Genomic DNA, 21,201 nt, shown 5'->3' on the forward strand with positions numbered 1-21,201 from the left:
ACTTGCTTGGGGGAAGGGCCCACTGCAATGCTGACCAGTGGCTGAGCAGGACCACAAATGGTTGCTCACTTATACAACTGCCTCCTTCCCCAGGGTGAGAAATGGTCCCTCAAAGTCCCAGGAGTAATGCGGTCACTGGGAGTGTGGGTGAATGCCTTAAGGGAGCAGGGTTGCCATAGTGTCCACATAGGTGTGACCTGGAGGCAGATCTGTTTGGTGTATGTTTTGTGTATGTGTGTAATAGATTAGATAGATAGATAGATAGATAGATAGATAGATAGATAGATAGATACAGAGAAACTTAGAAAAATGAAGAGAGGTTATACGTTCAGTTCTGTGAAGTCTTAACTTTTTTTTCCTTTTTGTCTTTTTAGGGCTGCACCCTTGACATATGGAGGTTCCCAGGCTAGGGGTCAAATCGGAGCTATAGCTGCCTGCCTACACCACAGTCACAGCAACTCGGGATCTGAGCTGCATCTGCAACCTACACCACAGCTCACAGCAACGGCGGATTCTTAACCCACTGAGCAAGGCCACGGATTGAACCTGCATCCTCATGGATGCTAGTCAGATTTGTTTCCACTGAGCCAAGATGGGAACTGCTGAGGTATAATCTTTTAAAGTTTTAAAGCAACCAGGTAACAGTATCCTGACAACATGATAGAATCCTGATGTGTAATGTAAAGGATTATGATGTATGGGAAATCCAAGTCGGAACGTACCTGAAGTACAGATGAAATCAGTTTGCAGCTACTGAAAGTAGGGAGGAACATACAAGTTATTTATTACAAAGAAAAAGAACCAAAGTAAAAGGCTCGGAGAAATGAAGTTAAAAGGAATAGAAGTAGCTCCTGAATAGAAGTGAAAGACCAAAGTGGTTTCACTAAAATGGCTTCACAGCTGCCTTTTCCTGCAGACGACTTCGGTATCTACTATGTCCTGTGAGCCTCTGTCTACTACAGCTTACTTGAAAAGTTTGGTTGGGGTGGAGGGAAGAAGCTATGCTTAAAGGAATCAGGAGTACATGCCTCATTTCAAGTTGACCCATTGGCGGCCCCCCAAAGGAAAGGGAAGTTATTAATATCTAGTCAGTAGGTATTCCTAAAGAGTGACGGTTCAGGGGCTCCCATGACATCAGTAAATAAAAGGGAACATGGCCAACTATGTAACAGCATTCTTCAAACTGGTAGCATTGTAAGTAGAGGTACTGAGGTGAGGTAGCTGTACCCAATTGTAGATACTACATGGAAAGAAAAACCAAAAGGACAGAAATACTGGACTGCCTGGTGCAGTAGCCAGATTACAAAAGGAAACTGTGTGGAAAGAGGAGGACTGTCTTCTCTGTGCAGGTCTGCTTGGCCACGTGGACACACTAATTCTATAGCTACTATCTAGGAGAGCCTAGATCAGTCATTACTTTTTTAAAAATGTTTTTAGGTTACCATTTATTAAGTGTGGCATCTGTGCCACATGCCTTGCTTGCATCATTTAAGCTAATCCTCACAACAACATTATAAGGCAGGTAATATTATTCCTATTTTATAGATGAGAAACAGATATAAGTCCCAGATCATGTAACTGGTAAGTGACAGAGTCAGAATTTAGCTCTTATGTATTTATTTGTTTTTTACTTTTAGGGCTGCACCCATGACATATGAATGTTCCCAGGCTATGGGGTGGAATTGAGCTACAGCTGCCAGTCTACACCATAGCTCACAGCAACACTGGATCCCCGACCCACTGAGTGAGTCCAGAGATCAAACCTCTTGCATCCTCATGGATACTAGTCAGATTTGTTTCTGCTACGCCACAACCAGAACTCCCAGAGTCAGAATTTAAACTGTGTTCTTTCTCTCCCACTATGTATTATGTATGTTTGTGTTTACATGTATATATATGCATATACATATATAGAACACACACATATGTATGTGCTCTTAATGTATGTATATATACTCTTACCATGTGTATATATTATGCTCTTAAATGTATATATACCATAGATATGTGTATACACACACACATATATGTCTGATATATAAATCCAAATAACTCTTGACAGATAGGTGTTAGGTGAATCAACAAATAGATATCCCTTCTCTCTACGTGCCACCACACTGCCTTAGTACAGTGCCATGGGCAAATGACTAAACCATTCATACATGATATTTCACCTGTAAAACAGGCTTTAAAAATAATTATACCTGCTCAATAGAATCATTGAAAGAATTAAATAGGAAAGTTCATGTTAAGTACTTAACAAATGCTAGGTTAATACATGATAGCAATGGTTATTAACTATTATCTATTATTAATAGTAACAATAGACAATACTAATAATAACTTACTTGCCCAGCAAAAACAGGAAATACTTGGATATTTAGAAGGAAAATCTGTGTTTTTAGCAAAGCAATTCTAGGGCTCTGAAGGGCCAGTATTTTCTGTCTTCTTGCTTTGGTTTTAGGAAAAAAAATTTTTTCTCTGCTTATGTGGCCTCAGGCACTGTTCAAGGAGCCCTGAACAAAGTAATGCAATTTTAGACTCCAAGTCCAAATACTTCTGTCCTTGATAGGGGATGTATTTGGTGGAAGTCTTATGAAAACTGTGTCATAAGATCAAATGGGCCTTATTTCATTTTTATGTATTTTGTTCCTTCCAAATACTTTCCTTTCTTTCCACATGGCACCAACCCAGCTCAGAGTGCACAGATCACTATGACCCCTTTCCAGTGAACGAGGCTGATGAGAACCAGCCACATTTCCAGGGTGTGACTGGCCTGCGGAACTTGGGCAATACCTGCTACATGAATGCCATCTTACAGTGTCTCTGCAGCATCTCGCCGCTGGTGGAATATTTTCTCTCCGGAAAGTACATTACTGCCCTTCAAAAGTAAGACTGTTTGCAACAGGGGCCCGCCATATAGCACAGGGAACTCTACTCACTCTTCTGTAATATACAGGGAAAGAATCTGAAAAAGAACAGTTTTGTGTATAACTAAATCACTTTGTTGTACACCTGAAACTAACACGACATTGTAAATCAACTATACCTCAATAAAACTTTAAAAAATGAAAAAAAGTAAAAACATTAGCCTTCCCTGTGGCCCCGTTCCCACCCCTGCTCCCCAAGGTGAAGTTAGGGAAGGGATCTTCTGGAGCCCCTGTTAAGGGCTAAACCAATTAATAGAGGCTGCAGCACCCCAGATCCCTTTCTAGGGTGAGTAAAACACGGAAGGTCAACCAAGAAAGTGATGAAGCTTTGTTGGGGGCCTGATGCCACATGTGGAAGTTTTTAGGTGCCTTCTTTTCATTAAATCAGCCAGAAACATTTCCCTTCCTTCTTCCAAGGGATTGTAGTGAGGTTGCCACGGCTTTCGCCTATGTGATGACAGACATGTGGCTTGGAGACTCTGAATGTGTCTCACCAGAAATATTTCGGTCAGCTCTTGGCAACCTCTACCCAGCGTTAATGAAAAAGACGCAGCAAGATGCTCAGGAATTCTTGATTTATGTCCTGAATGAACTTCATGAAGCTCTGAAAAAGGTAAGTAGAATGAATGGCCTTGAAATAGGATTGACTTTTAGATCTATCAGCTACTTTCATTTTTCATTGGTTTGTTCAGTAGATAGTATCTATTCAGTGGAGTTACTGGGGTCACTATGGGGAACATTCAAATTAGTATTTGAGTGGGTCTGTACTTACCAAACTTAGCTGGTTATCAGAATCACCTGGCAAGATTTTTTGGCACAGCTTCTAAGGCCCTCACTCCAATGTTATTGAATTAGAATGTCTGAGTGGTCTTCTGGGAAAACTTGGGATTACTAGTGATCAACAGGTGTGGAAACCACTGATCTAGTTCCCCTTGTAATAACATCTGCATGGACTGGTTTTTAAAGGTGAAAAATATGAGATATGTTTTATCATGAGATAGAACATATAAAACTTTACAACTTAAATGTTCTCAGAGTTTCCTCATGGCTCAGCAAGTTAAGGATCGGTGTTTTCACTGCTGAGGCTTTGGTTATACCTGTGGTGCAAGTTCTATCCCTGGTGTGGGAACTTCCACATGCCCTGGCTAAAACAAACAAACAAACAAACAAGCAAAATGTTCTTGGTAGCTACAAACCTGAGAAAGTATCAAGCTTGGTATGAGGTGAAAGGACAGATCTGTATACTGCAGAGTTTCATCTTCATACTAAATGTGTCTGACCTGAGTTCTTCACTGGATTAGGACATACATTTAATAAAACATGAACTCACCAGTTACTAAGGAGGTTACCTTTATTTGTAAGAGGCACTACTTTCGGCCTTGATCCAAGACCCACACCCTCCAAGGATGTGCCCTGGACTTTATACAGTGTCCTTGTGCTGCTGTTAGCTTAGTTCATAGCCAGCACCCAGGAGACACTTAGCGTGGAAGATCACAAACTATCACTGTTAATCACTCTCATTTGCAAATTAATTTTTGCCTATAAGATATTAATGACGACACTTTATTTTAGCCAGAGGGGAAGTGATGGGCAGTAAAGTCACTTAAGTCCTCATTTGCAGCCAGTCTGAATTAAATAGTTTCCCAAGGTCAAACGTGGAGTTAGAGGCATCAAACTATAGATAGGTGGAAGACCTGGGCGGCAGAATGTGATGAAAGAAGCACAAAGCAGAGTTGTGTGCACAGCTTCAAAGCAGAGCTGACTGATGCTCCCTCAGAATGTATATTCTGCTGAGGCTGTAGAATCACTGACCAATCAGCATGCTCCCGGAAACACTGTTCCTGAACATCAGCTAAATTCAATTCGGGCTCCAGGGAGAGTGAAGTTGGGCTTAACCTTCTTAGAAGTTTAAGATTTGCTCTTTAAAAAACAAGGTTTTCAAACAAAGGAGAAGAGGCTAGGGAACAACACCTGAAGGGCCTGGAAGCAAGATCCAATTCCTTTATTTTACCTCTAGATCAGCTTGCTGGACCAAAAGCTAGTTTGACAGCTTATCTTCTTCCCACAGTAACTGCCTCCAGGACCCTATATCACATTACCTGTCAGTTTATGGGGCCATGGACATGTGTTTTACCAAGGTTAGGGTGTCCTCATTCCTCAGCTTCACATAAGAGGGGAAATAACTGAATTATCAGAAATCACACCTAGTATACACTGTTAAGAAGATCTTATTCTTTTTATTGTCTGAATCCAAAACTAAGTGGTTTTGGGTAGCACTGTATCATTCTGATAGGAAAAAAATCAGGGTATTCTGTTAAAAAATTTGATAACCATTAGTTGATTTGGGATGAATTTGTTCCTTGATTCAGTACCACCGAAGAAGATCATATGAAAATAGATCTATTCCAAGATGCTGCAGGAAAATGATTGCCAGTGAGTCCTCTATCATCACCCGGCTGTTTGAAGGGCAGCTCAGTTACAGCATTATATGTTTAAAGTGTGAAAACTGCACCTATAAGAACGAGGTCTTCACTGTTCTGCCCCTTCCCATTCCATCGGAATACGAGTGCTCTCTTCAGGTAGGGATTTTTTACTCCTAGAGAATTCTTTTGTCTTTTTCTACTCAAGCCCTGAATTTTCTCAGGTCTGTTTTCTACATTTTCTAGTGGGTTGCTTTATAACTTAAAAAACAAAACAAAACAAAACAAAAAAAACTGGGGAGTTCCTGCTGTGGCACAATGGAATCAGCAGTGTCTTGGGAGCGCTGGAATCCAGGTTTGATCCCTGGCCCTGCACAGTAGGTTAAGGATACAGTATTGCCACAGCTGCAACATAGGTCACAACTGTGGCTCGGATCTGATCCCTGGCCCAGGAACTCCATATGCCTGGGGCAGCCAAAAAAAAAAAAAAAAAATTGGAAGTCTGTGATGACAATGTTTTGTAGAAGAGCAACCTACAGCCAAAAGTTACTGTGAATTCAGGTTATTTCTAAATGTGCTTAATAAAACAACCTCACTGGAAAGCTAGAAAGATAGGTGTGGCTTTACTCAGTTTATTGAGATGGCTTGATGCACATAGGTTATTTATACTTATCAAAATTTTATGGCCCTTTCTTACCCTAGAAGTCTGTAGGTCCAGATTGGGAACTAGACAGAAATGATCCTCTTATTGTTGAGCTCTTATGTTTTGGACAGAAGTTGAGGAATTTGAGAGGAAGAAAATGAAATAGTGCCTTAGTTTAACTCATGAATTTTCTTTATCATGACACCAAGAGTTAATCTGTAAAGGATGTGAAGGTGAGAGGGATGGCAGTGGCAGTAAAAGGCAGGGAACAGAAACCAGAGAGCAATAAGTTTCCTTGCAGAAAATCACACATGTATATTTTTCTTCCTGAATTATGAAAGCACATATATTGCTAAAGGTTTTTTTTTTTTTTTTTTTTTTTTTTGGTCTTTTTGCTATTTCTTGGGCTGCTCCCGCGGCATATGGAGATTCCCAGGCTAGGGGTCCAGTCGGAGCTATAGCCACCGGCCTACGCCAGAGCCACAGCAACGCGGGATCTGAGCCGTGTCTGCAAGCTACACCACAGCTCAGGGCAATGCCGGATTGTTAACCCACTGAGCAAGGGCAGGTACCGAACCCGCAACCTCATGGTTCCTAGTTGGATTCTTTAACCACTGCGCCACGACGGGAACTCCTGCTAAAGGTTTTAAAGTAGCAAAGAGAGAGAATAGAATTCTACTACTTATTCAGAACTGGGCTTTGTTCTCAGATCAAACTGCAAAAGATGGCTGGAGATGAGGCACTGGCAACTCTACTGCAAACAGAATATGTGCTCATCTTCCTCTTTAGGTTAATGGTTTGCTGAGTGGGGCCCTGGGTGGGTGAGGATATCTCCTGTGGGAATGAGAGCTCATTCTCTCTGTGCTGCTCTCTTTATTATAGGCCACTCCCAAATACTGGGATAGGATCATTTTTCAATCACCAGATCACTTTTGTGATGAGATGAGTAATTTAAAGCAGTTGCCTGTCTTGGTTAGTGGAAATTGCATAGTCAGTATTATTCTGAAACAAACCAGAAATGTTAAAATGCTGATTCAGAGATTGGAAGTGAGATGGACCCTTGGATCTATTTCAGTAATTGAGAAAACAGCACCTCCTTGCCAAGTGGACTCTATCTAGGCTGCAGCTCGTGGCACTGGCATCTCCTGGACTTGTTGACTTTGAGAAAAGCATCAAAGATTACATTCCCAAAGCTCTTTCAAGTTCTAATATAGACAGGATCCGGGGTTGCAGTGGATCTAGTTTGGTTACCAAATGCTTTTTTCCTCAACAGGACTGTCTCCAGTGTTTTTTTCAACAAGACACACTGACTTGGAACAACCAGATTCACTGTTCCTTTTGTGAAACCAAGCAAGAAACAGCTGTGAGGGCCAGTATTTCTAAAGCCCCCAAAATAATTGTCTTTCACTTAAAGAGGTATGGATTTTGACATTTTGTGAGCATATTTTTTTGAACAGCTTTATCAGGATGTAATTCACATACCAGGCAATTCACCCATTTAAGTGTACAATTCAATGTTGTTGAGTATATTACATTAATTTTTAAAAATCTTTGATAAGGAGTTCCCTTGTGGCCCAGCATGTTAAGGATCCAGCCTTGTCACTGCAGTGGTTTAGTTCACTGCTGTGGCGCAGCACAGGTTTGATCCCTGGCCTAGGAAGTTCCACATGCTGCAGGCATGGCCAAAAAAAAAGTCTGTTGTAAGATACATACAACAAAATTTGCAATTTAAGTATATAATTCACTGGCATTAATTATGTTCACAATTACACTGTTACACAGTCACTATTTCTAAAACTTTTTCATCACCCCCAACCGAAACTCTGGAACCATTAAACAGTTACTCCCCATTCCTCTTTTCTCCAGCCCTTGGTAACCTCCAGTCTACTTTCTGTGTCTGTGAACTCTCTGATACTTCATGTAAGTATAATCATACAGTATTTGCCCTTTTCACTCAGTATAATGCTTCCAAGGTTCATCCTTGCTGTGACATGTACCAGAAGGTCATTCCCTTTTAGAGCTGAATAATAATCCATTGTATGTATGTACATCATATTTTGTTTATCTGTTCAACTGTTGATGAACATTTGGCATTCATCTTGAATGCTTTTAAAAAATAAAAAATACAGTTCCTACTGTATAGCACAGGGAACTATATTCAATGTTGTATGATGAACCATAGTGAAAAAGAATATTTTTAAAAGAATTTCTATATGTATAACTGAATCACTTTGTTATACAGCAGAAATTAACACAACACTGTAAATCAACTATATTTCAATTTTTAAAAATTCCCTATTGCATTGGGGAAATAAAAATTTTTTAAAAATTAAAATAAAAAAGTTAATGTCCTAAAAAAAAAAAAAGATTCCCTGACTTTACCCTTGGGGATTCTAATCCCACAGGTCTGAGGTGGAATCCAAGCATCACTATTTTAATTTTTAAATTCCCCCAATTTTTTATTTTTAAATGTTTCATATCTACAGAAAAGTTGAAGAGATATAAAATGAATACCCATATACCCTAGGATCATCATTAGTTGATGCTACTTTGTCACACTGCCTTTTGTTCTTCCTATCTGTCTGTTTGTCTGTCTTTCTCCCTGCAGCCTTTCCACTTTGTTAGCTGAACCACCTAAAGTAAGATGCAGGAGTTCCCACCATGGCACAGTGGTAATGAACCCGACTAGTACATATGAGGATGAGGGTTCCATCCCTGGCCTCACTGAATGGGTTAAGGATCCAGCGTTGCCGTGAGCTGTGGAAAAGGTCACAGACATGGCTGGCATGGCTGTGGCTGTGGCATAGGCCAGCAGATGTAGCTCCGACTGGACCCTAGCCTGGGAACTTCCATATGCTGTAGATGTGGCCCTAAAAAAAACCAAAAAATAAAATAAAATAAAATAAAATAAAATAGAGTAAGTGGCAAACACCATGGCATTTCATGCTTAAACACTTCAGCATGTATTGCCTAAGAATAAGGACATTCTCCTACATGATCATGACACTATTATCATACTTAAGAAGTTGAACAATAATTTTATATCACCCAAGATACAGTTTATATTGAAATTCCCCACATCCCAAAAATGACTTTCATAACTTTTTTTTCTAATCTAGCATTGAGTCAACGACTCTACATTGCATTTGGCTGTCTCTTTAGTCTCATTTATTCTAGAAAAATCTAGATTGCTCTTTTTCCATATTTAAATTTTTTTTCTCATATTGTGCCTTTGAGGAGTCCCTGGTTTAGATTATGTGCCCCATCCTGGATTTGTCTAATTGTTTCCCTATGGTTAGATTCAGGCTAAACTTTTTTTTAGTAAGAGTCTCCCATAGCTGATATTATGTACTTGTCATCACATCGCGTCAGGAGCCAAACCATACAAGTTTGTCTCATATTGGTAATGATAAGTCTGACCCTTTAGTTAAGGTAGTGACTCTAAGATCTCACCCTTTAAAGGTTTAGTTTTCTCCTCTGGAAGTAATGTCCTTCTGGACTCATGGACATTTTTTAACTTAATGGGTTTAATATCCATTACTGTTATCATTCTTCTTGATGTTCAAAATCTTCAAAGTTAGCCAGTGGGATCCCTTTCAAGCCAGCTCCTGTAACCACATTAGTTAATTTAAGTTTAATAAAGTATAACTACATATAAAAAATGTATCCTTTCAGCTATATAGTTCTATGAATTTTGGCAAATATGATGTTGTCATCACTCCAAATGTAGAGATTACTTCCATCACCTTAAGAAAGTTTTCTCATTCTCCTTTGTAATCAATCCCTTCTTCCACCCTCAGCCTGTAGAATCTTCTGATGTGGTTTCCATCTTCATAGTTTTGCCATGTCCAGAATACCCTGTGTTATACCATATGTGGCCTTTTGAGTTTGGCCTCTTTCACTTAGCACAATGAGATTCATCCATGTTATGGCATGTAGCAGTGGTTCCTTCCTTTTTCTCTCTCTTTTTTTTAGGGACATGCCTGTGGCATATGGAGGTTCCCAGGCTAGGGGTCGAATTGGAGCTGTAGCCTCTGGCCTAAACCACAGCCACAGCAATGCCAGATGGGAGCCTCATCTGTAACCTACACCACAGCTCACGGCAATGCCAGATCCTTAACCCACTGAGTGAGGCCAGGGATCAAACCTGCATCCTCATGGATGCCAGTCAGATTCGTTTTCTGCTGAGCCACGATGGGAACTCTGTTTCCTTTCTTTTTATTGCTGTGTAGTATATACCCTTTTATGAATGTACGAAAATTGTTTATCCATTCGCTAGTTGCTGAATATTTGTGTTGTTTCCAGTTTGGGGCAGATAGGAATACAGCTGCCATTAACATTCACATATAGGTATTTTTGCAAATATAAATCTTGATTTCTTTGAAATAATAACTAGGAATGGGATTTCTGGGTCATGTGATATTCCCTTAGTTTTTACAAACAAGGTTTCTTGCTTTCTGGCACAAGAATATCTCAGTATCACCCAGTAATTTCCCTGCCCCAGCCTTAAATCAGCCATTTTCCATATAATTTATTTTTTAAAAAGCTCTGGGATGATTCTGATATGAACTCAGATTTGGGAACTGCTGATCTATATAGCAAATGGAGAATATGACAAGATTTTCACAAAATTTTATCTCGTTAAAGATATATTAAAACCTCAGAGAAGGAAAATAGGACACTGCCAAGACAATGTATTCTGAAATCAAGATAAGGAAAAGCTGAGTTGGCTTGGTTAGAGTGAACAGCATGAGCTGGAGGGAAGGTTTCAGAAAATTATCCACGTGATTTCTGCTCCCCTGATGCCAAGCCTGGCTTTATCCCTTTCTTTTCCTCCCACTGGATTGACTCTATCCTGTCTCACTCCCTGACTCAAGATCTTGGCCCATTCTAGCCTCAGTTTTGGCCAGGCTTGTGGATGTGGAGATTCTAAATCTATGTAGATAAGAAAAACATAGTTTATGTATAGGTCTGAACCAAATAATCTTTCCAAAAAATTACTGTTAACTCTACTTGGGATTTATGAAGGTCTGTGGACTTCGTCTGTGGTGGTTCACAAACTTACTTTCTATTTCACACATTTGTTTTATCTCTCCAGGTTTGACATTCTGGGTACAATGAAAAGGAAACTGAGGACAGATATTCATTACCCACTCACTAACTTGGACCTTACTCCTTACATTTGTCCAATTTTTCGGAAACATCCTAAATATAACCTCTGTGCAGTGGTGGTGAGTAATATATTGAAACTATTTAACAGATTTTTTTAAAAGCTGTAGAATTACCTGCTTGAATGACTGTTCCTTCTATATTTCCCTGAGTTCTCTAGCACTTCTCTTTTAAAAACAAAATATAGGCATTCCCTTGTGGCTTAGCAGGTTAAGGATCTGGAGTTGTTACTGCTATGGCTCTGGTGAGAGATGTGGTACAGGTTCAATCCCTAGTCTGGGAACTTCTGCATGCTGCAGATGTGGCCAAAAAATAAAATAAAACAAAACAAAATATAGGGCCAAGAAACTCCCTGCTTTGACCATGAACAGTACAACAGTGAAAGAATACAGTTCCTCTTCACTGCTCTCACTGTCCGTCTGCTCTGTGGCTCTTTCAAATCTAGGGATCTTTGTGAGCTGTGCTCTGGGGAGAAGCAGAAGTTGGTTCCAGTAGCTTTATGTGGAATAACTGTGAACACTTCCGTGGTCAAAGCCCCCTGAACACGAGGTACACAGGAGTCACAGACACACTGTCTGTGTGAATGATTTCCAAGGAAACTCTAAGGGTTCCCTTTGGCTCTAAATCAACTGTCATCATCAAGGATTCCCCAAAGGAAGGAAAGCATGAAGTATAATTCAGACCAAATCATCCAGATCTTCCCACAACATCAGCCACTCCAAGTACCAGCCCATTCTCTGGGTTTCTGTTCTAGATCATGCCATTAAATATCTGCTTCAGAACACTCAGATTTTAGTTGAACCTGGATGTCTGGCTGTGTCCATGTCAGATGGGCAAGGCTCCCTCCAGAACCCAGTATGCTTCACTAGAGTCCCCTGATGTACTGAAGTCTAACTTGCCTATTCAGCTTGTTGTTGGATTAATATAGTATAAAATAGTGATCCAAATGCTTTCTCTTTAACATCTCTCAGAACCGTACTTCAAACTTAAAAAAAAAATCCTTCTTTATTGTTTCCTTTTTACTTCAAGCCTTGACGTTCTCCTTCTTTCTTATCCTGCCTTTAAATATGATTTTCCTTTTCCCACTCACCTAATTGGATATCTAGAGCGACATCTCTTCTTTATTGTAATAGACTCCGATGTGAAATCTAAAATGATATAGGACCTCTCCCCCCATTTTATTCTTATAACTTCTCATTATAAGTGTTTCTGCTATTTTAAAAAAATCCAAAAATGGAGTTCCTGTCATGGATCAGCAGAAACAAATCTGAGTAGGATCCATGGGGAAGCAGGTTTGATCCCTGGCCTCGCTCAGTAAGTTAAGGATCCAGTGTTGCTGTGAGCTGTGGGGTAGGTTGCAGACACAGATCGGATCTGATGTTGCTGTGGCTGTGGTGTAAGCAAGCGACTACAGCTCTGACTAGACCTCTAGCCTGGGAACCTCCATGTGCTGTGGGTGTGGCCCTAAAAAGACAAAAAAAAAAAAAAAAAAAAAGGAAAAAAATCCAAAAACATAATTTATATAAAAAGTCTGGCTTCTTATAACTTCTAAATTCTTTTAGTGTTTAAATTATTATTAGTTCACTGAAGGGTAAAACTTGGTTTTGAAAGAGAAACATATCTAGGGAGTTCCTGTTGTGGCACAGCAGAAACCAAAGAGAAATATATCTAGAATTTACTGCAAGGTGATGATTGACCAGAAATGAGAACTGAGGACCTTAGGAACTGTGATGTATTGATCAGAGGGAAAGGCCCTCCAGAGCTCTGCTCCTCAAGGTGTCATCTCCAGGAGACTCCTGTTAGAAATAAGCAATATCGGGCTCCACCCCACCTTTACAGACTGGAAACTTGCCTTTTAGTAAGATCTCCATGTGATTTGAATGCACCTGAAGTTTCAGAAGTACTCATTTGGACCAGAAAGGATGGATTACCTCTACACCATCCTTAACAGAGATGTATCCAGCTTTTGAATAAGCCCTTGAAGGGCTTTCTGCTTCACAGGGAAGGCTCTTTGTCTGCCAGATTTGATTTATTTTACAAACATGTGGTGCTTCTTCTGTACCAGGCACCGTTCCAAGCACTTTATGAATAATCACTCACTTAATCCTTACGTAGCCCTGTGAAGTGTAGGCATTCCTTTGTGTTCTACTTCATTAATTTCTGGTCTTTATTTCATTCCTACTTTCTTCAAGTTTTCATCATGTTATTTAGAGGTGCATTTGAAAAATTCCAAACATAATTTAAAATAGTTGTCTTTTGTTATTAATTTCTAACTTAATTGTGTTCTTATCAGAAAATATGGTTCAAATATCATCCTTTTTTGGTATATGTTGATAATTGCTTTGTGTCATAGTTTTATGTGTTCTTGAAAATAATTTTTAAATTAGGTTCAGAGTTGCTTTGATTTGACAAAAATTTTTTTTTTTTTTGGTCTTTTTTTGCCTTTTCTTGAGCCACTCCTGCAGCATATGGAGGTTCCTAGGCTAGGGGTCTAATTGGAACTGTAGCCACTGGCCTACACCAGAGCCACAGCAATGCAGGATCCAAGCTGTGTCTGTGACCTACACCACAGCTCACGGCAATGCCGGATCCTTAACCCACTGAGCAAGGCCAGGGATTGAACCCGCAACCCCGTGGTTCCTAGTCGGATTTGTTAACCACTGTGCCACGATAGGAACTCCTGATTTGACAAAATTAGTAACTGAAAGATATATGTTAAAAGACTATGATTTTGCCAAATTCTTATAGTAATTGTCATAATTTGAATCTATGTGTGCAGTTTTATATCTTTGTAGTAAATTGTTCCTTTTATCATGCTAGAGGGAGTATTTTATCCTTAGACATGCTTTTGCACTTAAAGTCTATCAAGTCTGATATTGATAAAACTATGCCAGCTTTGTATTCAATGATATTGTTTGTTCTTTTTCTGTCCTTTTCTTCTCTTTTCTTTGTTTTTGGTTTCTTCCAATTTTATTGATATAATTGACATATAGCACTGTATAAGATATACTGAACAGTGATGTAACCTACACACATCATGAAATGATTATCGCAGTAAGTTTACTCAACATCCATAGCTAATACAAATACAAAATTAAGGAAACAGAAAAACATTTTTCCTTGTGATGAGAACTCTTTGGATTTATTCTCTTAACATCTTTCATATCTAACATACAACAGTGGTAACTGTATTTATCATGTTGTACCTTTCATCCCTAGTACTTATTTATCTTTAAACTCTAAGTCTGAACCTTTGACTACCTTCATCTACTTCCCCCTTTCCCCACCTCTTGTCATTGTAACCACAAATCTGATCTCTTTTTTTTTTTTTTTTTTTTTTTTTGTCTTTTTGTCTTTTTTGTTGTTGTTGTTGCTATTTCTTGGGCCGCTCCCGCGGCATATGGAGGTTCCCAGGCTAGGGGTTGAATCGGAGCTGTAGCCACCGGCCTACGCCAGAGCCACAGCAACGCGGGATCCGAGCCGCATCTGCAACCTACACCACAGCTCACGGCAACGCCGGATCGTTAACCCACTGAGAAAGGGCAGGGACCGAACCCGCAACCTCATGGTTCCTAGTCGGATTCGTTAACCACTGCGCCACGACGGGAACTCCTGATCTCTTTCTATGAGATTGTTTTTGAAGTATAATTGACCTACAACACTGTTAGTTTTTGTTACACAACATAGTGATCTAATAGTTTTATACATTCCAAAATGATCACTACAGTAAGCCTAGCTACGCTATATCACTATACAAAGATATTATATATTTGTCGACTATATTTCCCCAGACTGTATATTTCATCCCTGTGACTCATTTATTTTCCAACTAAGTGTACTTCTTACCCTTCCTCACCTATTTCTTTCCTTCTCCTACCTTACTCCCTTCTGGCAACCACCTGTTTGTTCTCTGTATCTATAACTGCTTCTGTTTTCTGTTTTCTTTTTTCTTTTTTTGTTTTTGTTTTTCAGGTTACATATATAAGTGAGATCATTCAGTATTTGTCTTTTCTCAGCTGACTTAATTTACTTAGCGTAATACTCTCTAGATCCATCCATGTTGTTGAAAATAGCAAAATTTCATTCTTTTTTTTATGGCTAATACTCCATTATATATATATGTACCACACATCACACATCTTCTTTATCCATTCCTCTCCCGATAGGCACTTAGATTGCTTTCATATCTTGGCTGTTGTAAATAATGCTCCAGTGAACATAGTGCATATATTTTTTCAAATTAGTATTTTGGTTTTCTTTGTATATATATCCAGGAGTGGAATTGCTGGATCATATTTCTCTTTTAAAATTTTTGAGGAATCTCCATAGTTTTCCATAGTGGCTGCACTAGTTTTTTTTCCCACCAACTGTGTACTAGGGTTCCCCTTTCTCCACATCACTTGTTATTTTTGTTTTTGTTTTTTATAATAGCCATTATGACAAGTATGAGGTGATATCCCACTGTGGTTTTGATGTGCATTTCTCTGATCACTGCAGTGATGAGCATCTTTTCACCTGCCTGTTGTTCATCTGTATGTCTTCTTTGGAAAAAATTCTATTCATATCTTTTGCCCATTTTTTAATAGGGTTGGGTTTGGGGGTATTTTATTTTATTTTATTTTGGGCCACACTTGTGGCATATAGAAGTTCCCAGGGTTGAATTGTAGCTGCAGCTGCTGGCCTACACCACAGGCACAGGAACATAGTATCTGAGTCACATCTGCACCATACACCACAGATTGCAGCAACATCAGATCCTTAATCCACTGAGTGAGGCCAGGGATCAAACTGTATCCTCTTGGATACTAGTTGGGATCTTAACCTGCTGAGCCAAAACTGGAACTCACGTTTTTTTGTTGTTGAGTTGTATGAGTTGTTTATATATTTTGGATGTTAACCCCTTATCAGATATATCATTTGCAAATATCTTCTCTCATTCAGTAGCCAGTGTATTTGTTTTGTTGATAGGTTCCTTAAAAGCTTTTTTTCCTTTCCCTTCCTTTCCCTTCCCTTCCTTTCCTTCCCTTCCCTTCCCTTCCCTCCCCTTCCCTTCCCTTCCCTTCCCTTCCCTTCCCTTCCCTTTCCTTTCCTTTCCTTTTCTTTTTGTTCCAATGCAATGTATAGCAGCCTGATATGGGATCTCAGTTCCCAGACCAGAGACTGAACCCTGGCTGCAGCATGAAAGTGCCAAATCCCAATGACTAGACCACCAGAGAATTCTCTCAAAAGCTTTTTAGTTTGATGCAGTTCCATTTATTTATTTTTGCCTTGGTTTCCCTTGCCTGAGGACACAAATGCAAAAGAAATATTGCAAAGACTGATGTCAAAGAATGTACTGCTTGTTTTCTTCTAGAAGTTTTGTGGTTTCAGGTCTTACATTTAAGTCTTTAATTCATTTTGAATTTTTGTGCATGTTATAAGAGATTGGTTTGATTCTTTTGCATGTAACTGTCTAGTTTTCCCAACACCATTTCATTTGTTCATTCACTTATTTATTTTTGATTACTCAATGAATTTTATTACATTTATGGTTGTACAACAATCATCACAACAAAGTTTTATAGCATTTCCACCCCAAGCCCTCTGTGCATCCCCCTACACCCCAACCTGTCTCATTTGGAAACCATAAGTTTTTCACGGTCTATGAGTCAGTATCTGCTCTGCAAAGTTCATTGTGTCCTTTTTTCAGATTCCACAAGTAAATGATAGCATTTGATGTTGGTGTCTCATTGTCTTATTGACTTAACTTAGCATGATAGTTTCTAGGTCCATCCATGTTGCTGCAAATGCCTTTATTTCTTTCTTTTAATGGTTGAGTGATAATCCATCGTGTATATGTACCACATCTTCTTTATCCACTCCTCTGTCAATGGACATTTAGGTTGTTTCCATGTTTTGGCGATGTGTGTATAGTGCTGCAATGAACATTGGAGTACATGTGCCTTTCAAGTCATGGTTTCATCTGGATAGATACCCAGGAGTGGGATGGCTGGATCAAATGATAGTTCTATTTTTAGTTTTTTGAGGAATCACCATACTGTTTTCCATAGTGGTTGCACCAATTTACAATTCCACCAACAGCGTAAAAGTGTTCCTTTTTCTCCACACCCTCTCCAGCACTTATTGTTTGTAGACTTTTTGATGATGGTGATTCTGGCGGGTGCAAGGTGGTACCTCATAGTGGTTTTGATTTGCAGTTCTCTAATGATGAGTGATGTTGAACATCTTTTTATGTGTTTTTTGGCCATCTGTATGTCTGCTTTGGAGAATTGTCTGTTTAGATCTTCTGCCCATTTTTTTTTTGATGGGGTTGTTTGTTTTTTTGGTATGGAGTTGCAGAAGGTGTTTATAAATTATGGAGCTTAATCCCTTGTCAGTCGACTGATTTGCAAATATTTTCTCCCATTCTGTGGGTTGTCTTTTCATTTAGTTTAGGGTTTCCTTTGTTGTACCAAAACTTTAAAGTTTAATTAAGTCCCATTTGTTTATTTTTGTTTGTACTGTCATTATTCTATGAGGTGGATCTGAAAAGATACTGCTGTAGTTTATGTCGGAGTGTGTTTGGCCTATGTTTTCCTCTAAGCGTTTTATACTCTCTGGTCTTACATGTAGGTCTTTAATCCATTTCGAGTTTATTTTTGTGTATGGTGTTAGAGAGTGTTCTAATTTCATCCTTTTACATGTGACTGTCCAGTTTTCCCAGCACCACTTCTTGAACAGACTGTCCTTTCTCCATTGTATATTCTTGCCTCCTTTGTCAAAAGATTAGGTGGCTGTAGGTGCGTGGGTTTAATTCTGGGCTTTCTATCCTGTTCGACTGATCTGTATTTCTGTCTTTGTGCCAGTACTATAAGGTTTTGATGACTGTAGCTTTGTAGTATAGTTTGAAGTCAGGAAGCCTAATTCCTCCAGCTCCATTTTTCTTTTTCAGGGTAGCTTTTGTATTCTGGGTCTTCTGTGCTTCCAAACAAACTTTAAAATATTTTGTTCTAGTTCTGTGACAAATGTCCTTGGTAATTTGATAGGGATTGTATTGAATCTGTAGATTGCCTTAGGTAGTACAGTCATTTTGATAATATTAACTCTTCCAGTCCAAGAGCATGGTATGTCTTTCCATCTCTTTGTGTCATCTTTGATTTCTTTCATCAGTGTCTTATAGTTTTCAGAGTACAGGTCTTTTGACTCTTTAAGTAGGTTTGCTCCTAATTAATTTATTCTTTTTTTTTTTTTGTCTTTTTGCTTTTTCTAGGGCCACTCCTGTGGCATATGGAGATTCCTAGGTTAGGTGTCTAATCAGAGCTGTAGCCGCTGGTGTACGCCACAGCCACAGCAACTCGAGATCTGAGCCGTGTCTGGGACCTACACCACAGCTCACAGCAATGCCAGATCCTTAACCCACTGAGCAAGGCCAAGGATCAAACCCGCAACCTCATGGTGGTTCCTAGTCAGATTCATTAACCACTGAGCCACAATGGGAACTCCATTAATTAATTTATTCTTTTTGATGCAGTGGCAAATGGGATTGCTTCCCTAATTTCTCTTTATGATCTTTCATTGTTAGTCGATTTCTGTGTATTAATTTTGTTTCCTGTGACTTTCCAAATTCATTGATGAGCTCTAATAGTTTTCTGGTAGAGTCTTTAAGATTCTCTAGGTGTAGTATCATGTCATCTGTAAATAGCAGTAGTTTTACTTCTTCCTTTCCAATTTGGGTTCCTTTTATTTCTTTTACTTCTCTGATTGCTGTGGTTAGGACTTTCAAAACTATGTTGAATAGTAGTGGCAAGAGCAGACATCCTTGTCTTATTCCTGATCTCAGCAGGAATTTGTTCAGCTTTTCACCACTGAGAATGATGTTAGCTCTGGGTTTATCTTATATGCCCTTTTATTATGTTGAGGTAGGTTCCCTCTATGCCCACATTCTGAAGGGTTTGTATCAGAAATGAGTGTTGGATTTTGTCAAAGGTTTTTTCCGTGTCTGTTGAGAGGATCACATGGTTTTTATTCTTCAGTTTGTTAATGTGGTGTATCACATTGACTGATGTGTGGATATTGAAGAATCCTTACATCCCTGGGATAAATCCCACTTGATCATGATGTACAGTCCTTTTAATGTACTGTTGGATTTGGTTTGCTAGTATTTTGTTGAGGATTTTTACATCAATGTTCATCAGTGAAATTGACCTATAGTTTTCTTTTTATGTGATATCTTTATGTGGTTTTGGTATGAGGGTGATGGTGGCCTCATAGAATGAGTTTGGGAGTGTTCCTTCCTCTACAATTTTTTGGGATACTTTTAGAAGGATAGGTGTTAGCTCGTCTCTGAATGTTTGATAGAATTCACCTGTGAAGCCACCTGGTCCTGGACTTCTGTTTGTTGGAAGTTTTTGTTTGTTTGTTTGTTTGTTTTTGTTTTTGTTTTGCCAGTTCTTGGGCTGCTCCCACGGCATATGTAGGTTCCCAGGCTAGGGGTCGAATCGGAGCTGTAGCCGCCAGCCTATGCCAGAGCCACAGCAACGCAGGATCCGAGCCATGTCTGCAACCTACACCACAGCTCACGGCAATGCCGGATCGTTAACCCACTGAGCAAGCGCAGGGATCGAACCTGCAACCTCATGGTTCCTAGTCAGACTCGTTAACCACTGTGCCACGACGGGAACTCCTGTTGGAAGTTTTTTAATCACAGTTTCAATTTCAGTTCTTGTGATTGGTCCATTCATCTTTTCTATTTCATCATGGTTTAGTCTTGAGAAGATTGTACTTTTCTAAGAATTTGTCCATTTCTTCTAGGTTTTCCATTTTATTGGCGTATAGTTGCATGAAGTAGTCTCTTATGATCCTTTGTATTTCTGTGATGTCCATTGTTACTCCTCCTTTTTCATTTCTAATTTTACTGATTTGGGTCTCTCTCTTTTTTTCCTGGTAATTCTGGCTAAGGGTTTATCAATTTTGTTGATCTTTTCAAAGAACGAGCTTTTCGTTTCATTGATCTTTTCTGTGGTTTTCTTCATTTCTATTTCATTGATTTCTGCTCTGATCTTTATGATTTCTTTCCTTCTCGTAACTTCAGGTCTTGTCTGTTCTCTCTCTAGCTGCTTTAGATGTAAAGTTAGCTTCTTTATTTGAGGTTTCTCTTGTTTCCTGAGGTAGTCTTGTATTGCTCTAAACTTGCCTCTTTGAACTACTTTTGCTGCATCCCATAGGTTTTGGAGTGTTGTATCTTTATTGTTGTTTGCTTCTAGGTAACTTTTAATTTCCTCTTTGATTTCTTCAGTGATCCCTTGGTTGTTTAGTAGCATGTTGTTGAGTCGCCACGTGTTTGTGTATTTGGCAGTTTTTTTCTTGTTGTTATTTCCAGTCATATAGTGTTGTGGTCGGAAAAGATGCTTGTTATGATTTCAATTTTCTTAAAGTTACCGAGGCTTGATTTGTAGCCCAAGATGTGATCAGTCTTAGAGAATGTTCCATGGGCACTTGAGAAGAATATGTATTCTGTTGCTTTTAATGGAATGTCCTATAAATATCTATTAAGTCCATCTGGTCTAATGCTTCATTTAGGACCTATGTTTCCTTATTGATTTTCTATCTGATGACCTATCCATTGCTGTAAGTGGGGTGTTAATGTCCCCCACTATTATTATGTTATTGTTGATTTGTCCTTTTAAAGTTGTTTAGTAGTTGCCTTATGTATATATATAGTGATCTTATGTTGAGTGCATATATATTTATAATTGTTATATCTTCTTCTTGGATTAATACTTTGATCATTATGTAATGTCCTTCCTTGTCTCTTAAAATATTCTTCATTTTAAGGTCTATTTTGTATGTTATGAGTATTGCTACTCCAGTTTTCCTTTGATTCCCATTTGCATGGAATATTTTCTTCCATCTTCTCACTTTCAATTTGTATGTTTCTCTAGAAGTGAAGTGGGACTCTTGAAGACGGCATATATATGGGTCTTATTTTTGTATCCACTTAGCCAGTCTATGTCTTTTGGTTGGGGCATTTAGTCCGTTTACATTTAAGGTAATTATTGAT

The 21,201-nt window shown here is 39.0% G+C and overlaps 1 protein-coding gene across 1 annotated transcript in view; it reads left to right on the plus strand.

Annotated features, from left to right (window-relative positions):
- Positions 624-21,201, plus strand: part of USP50 (ubiquitin specific peptidase 50) — a 34,053-nt gene continuing 13,475 nt past the window's right edge. The window contains exons 1-6 of the mRNA XM_001927656.4: positions 624-941; positions 2,695-2,889; positions 3,348-3,543; positions 5,300-5,509; positions 7,267-7,409; positions 11,092-11,224. Of these exons, the coding sequence (XP_001927691.1) occupies positions 889-941; positions 2,695-2,889; positions 3,348-3,543; positions 5,300-5,509; positions 7,267-7,409; positions 11,092-11,224 (930 nt within the window). The 5' untranslated portion in view covers positions 624-888. The remainder of the gene's footprint in view (positions 942-2,694; positions 2,890-3,347; positions 3,544-5,299; positions 5,510-7,266; positions 7,410-11,091; positions 11,225-21,201) is intronic.

This window comes from Sus scrofa, chromosome 1, assembly GCF_000003025.6.
Source record: "Sus scrofa isolate TJ Tabasco breed Duroc chromosome 1, Sscrofa11.1, whole genome shotgun sequence".
In the NCBI taxonomy this organism is placed as follows: Eukaryota; Metazoa; Chordata; class Mammalia; order Artiodactyla; family Suidae; genus Sus; species Sus scrofa.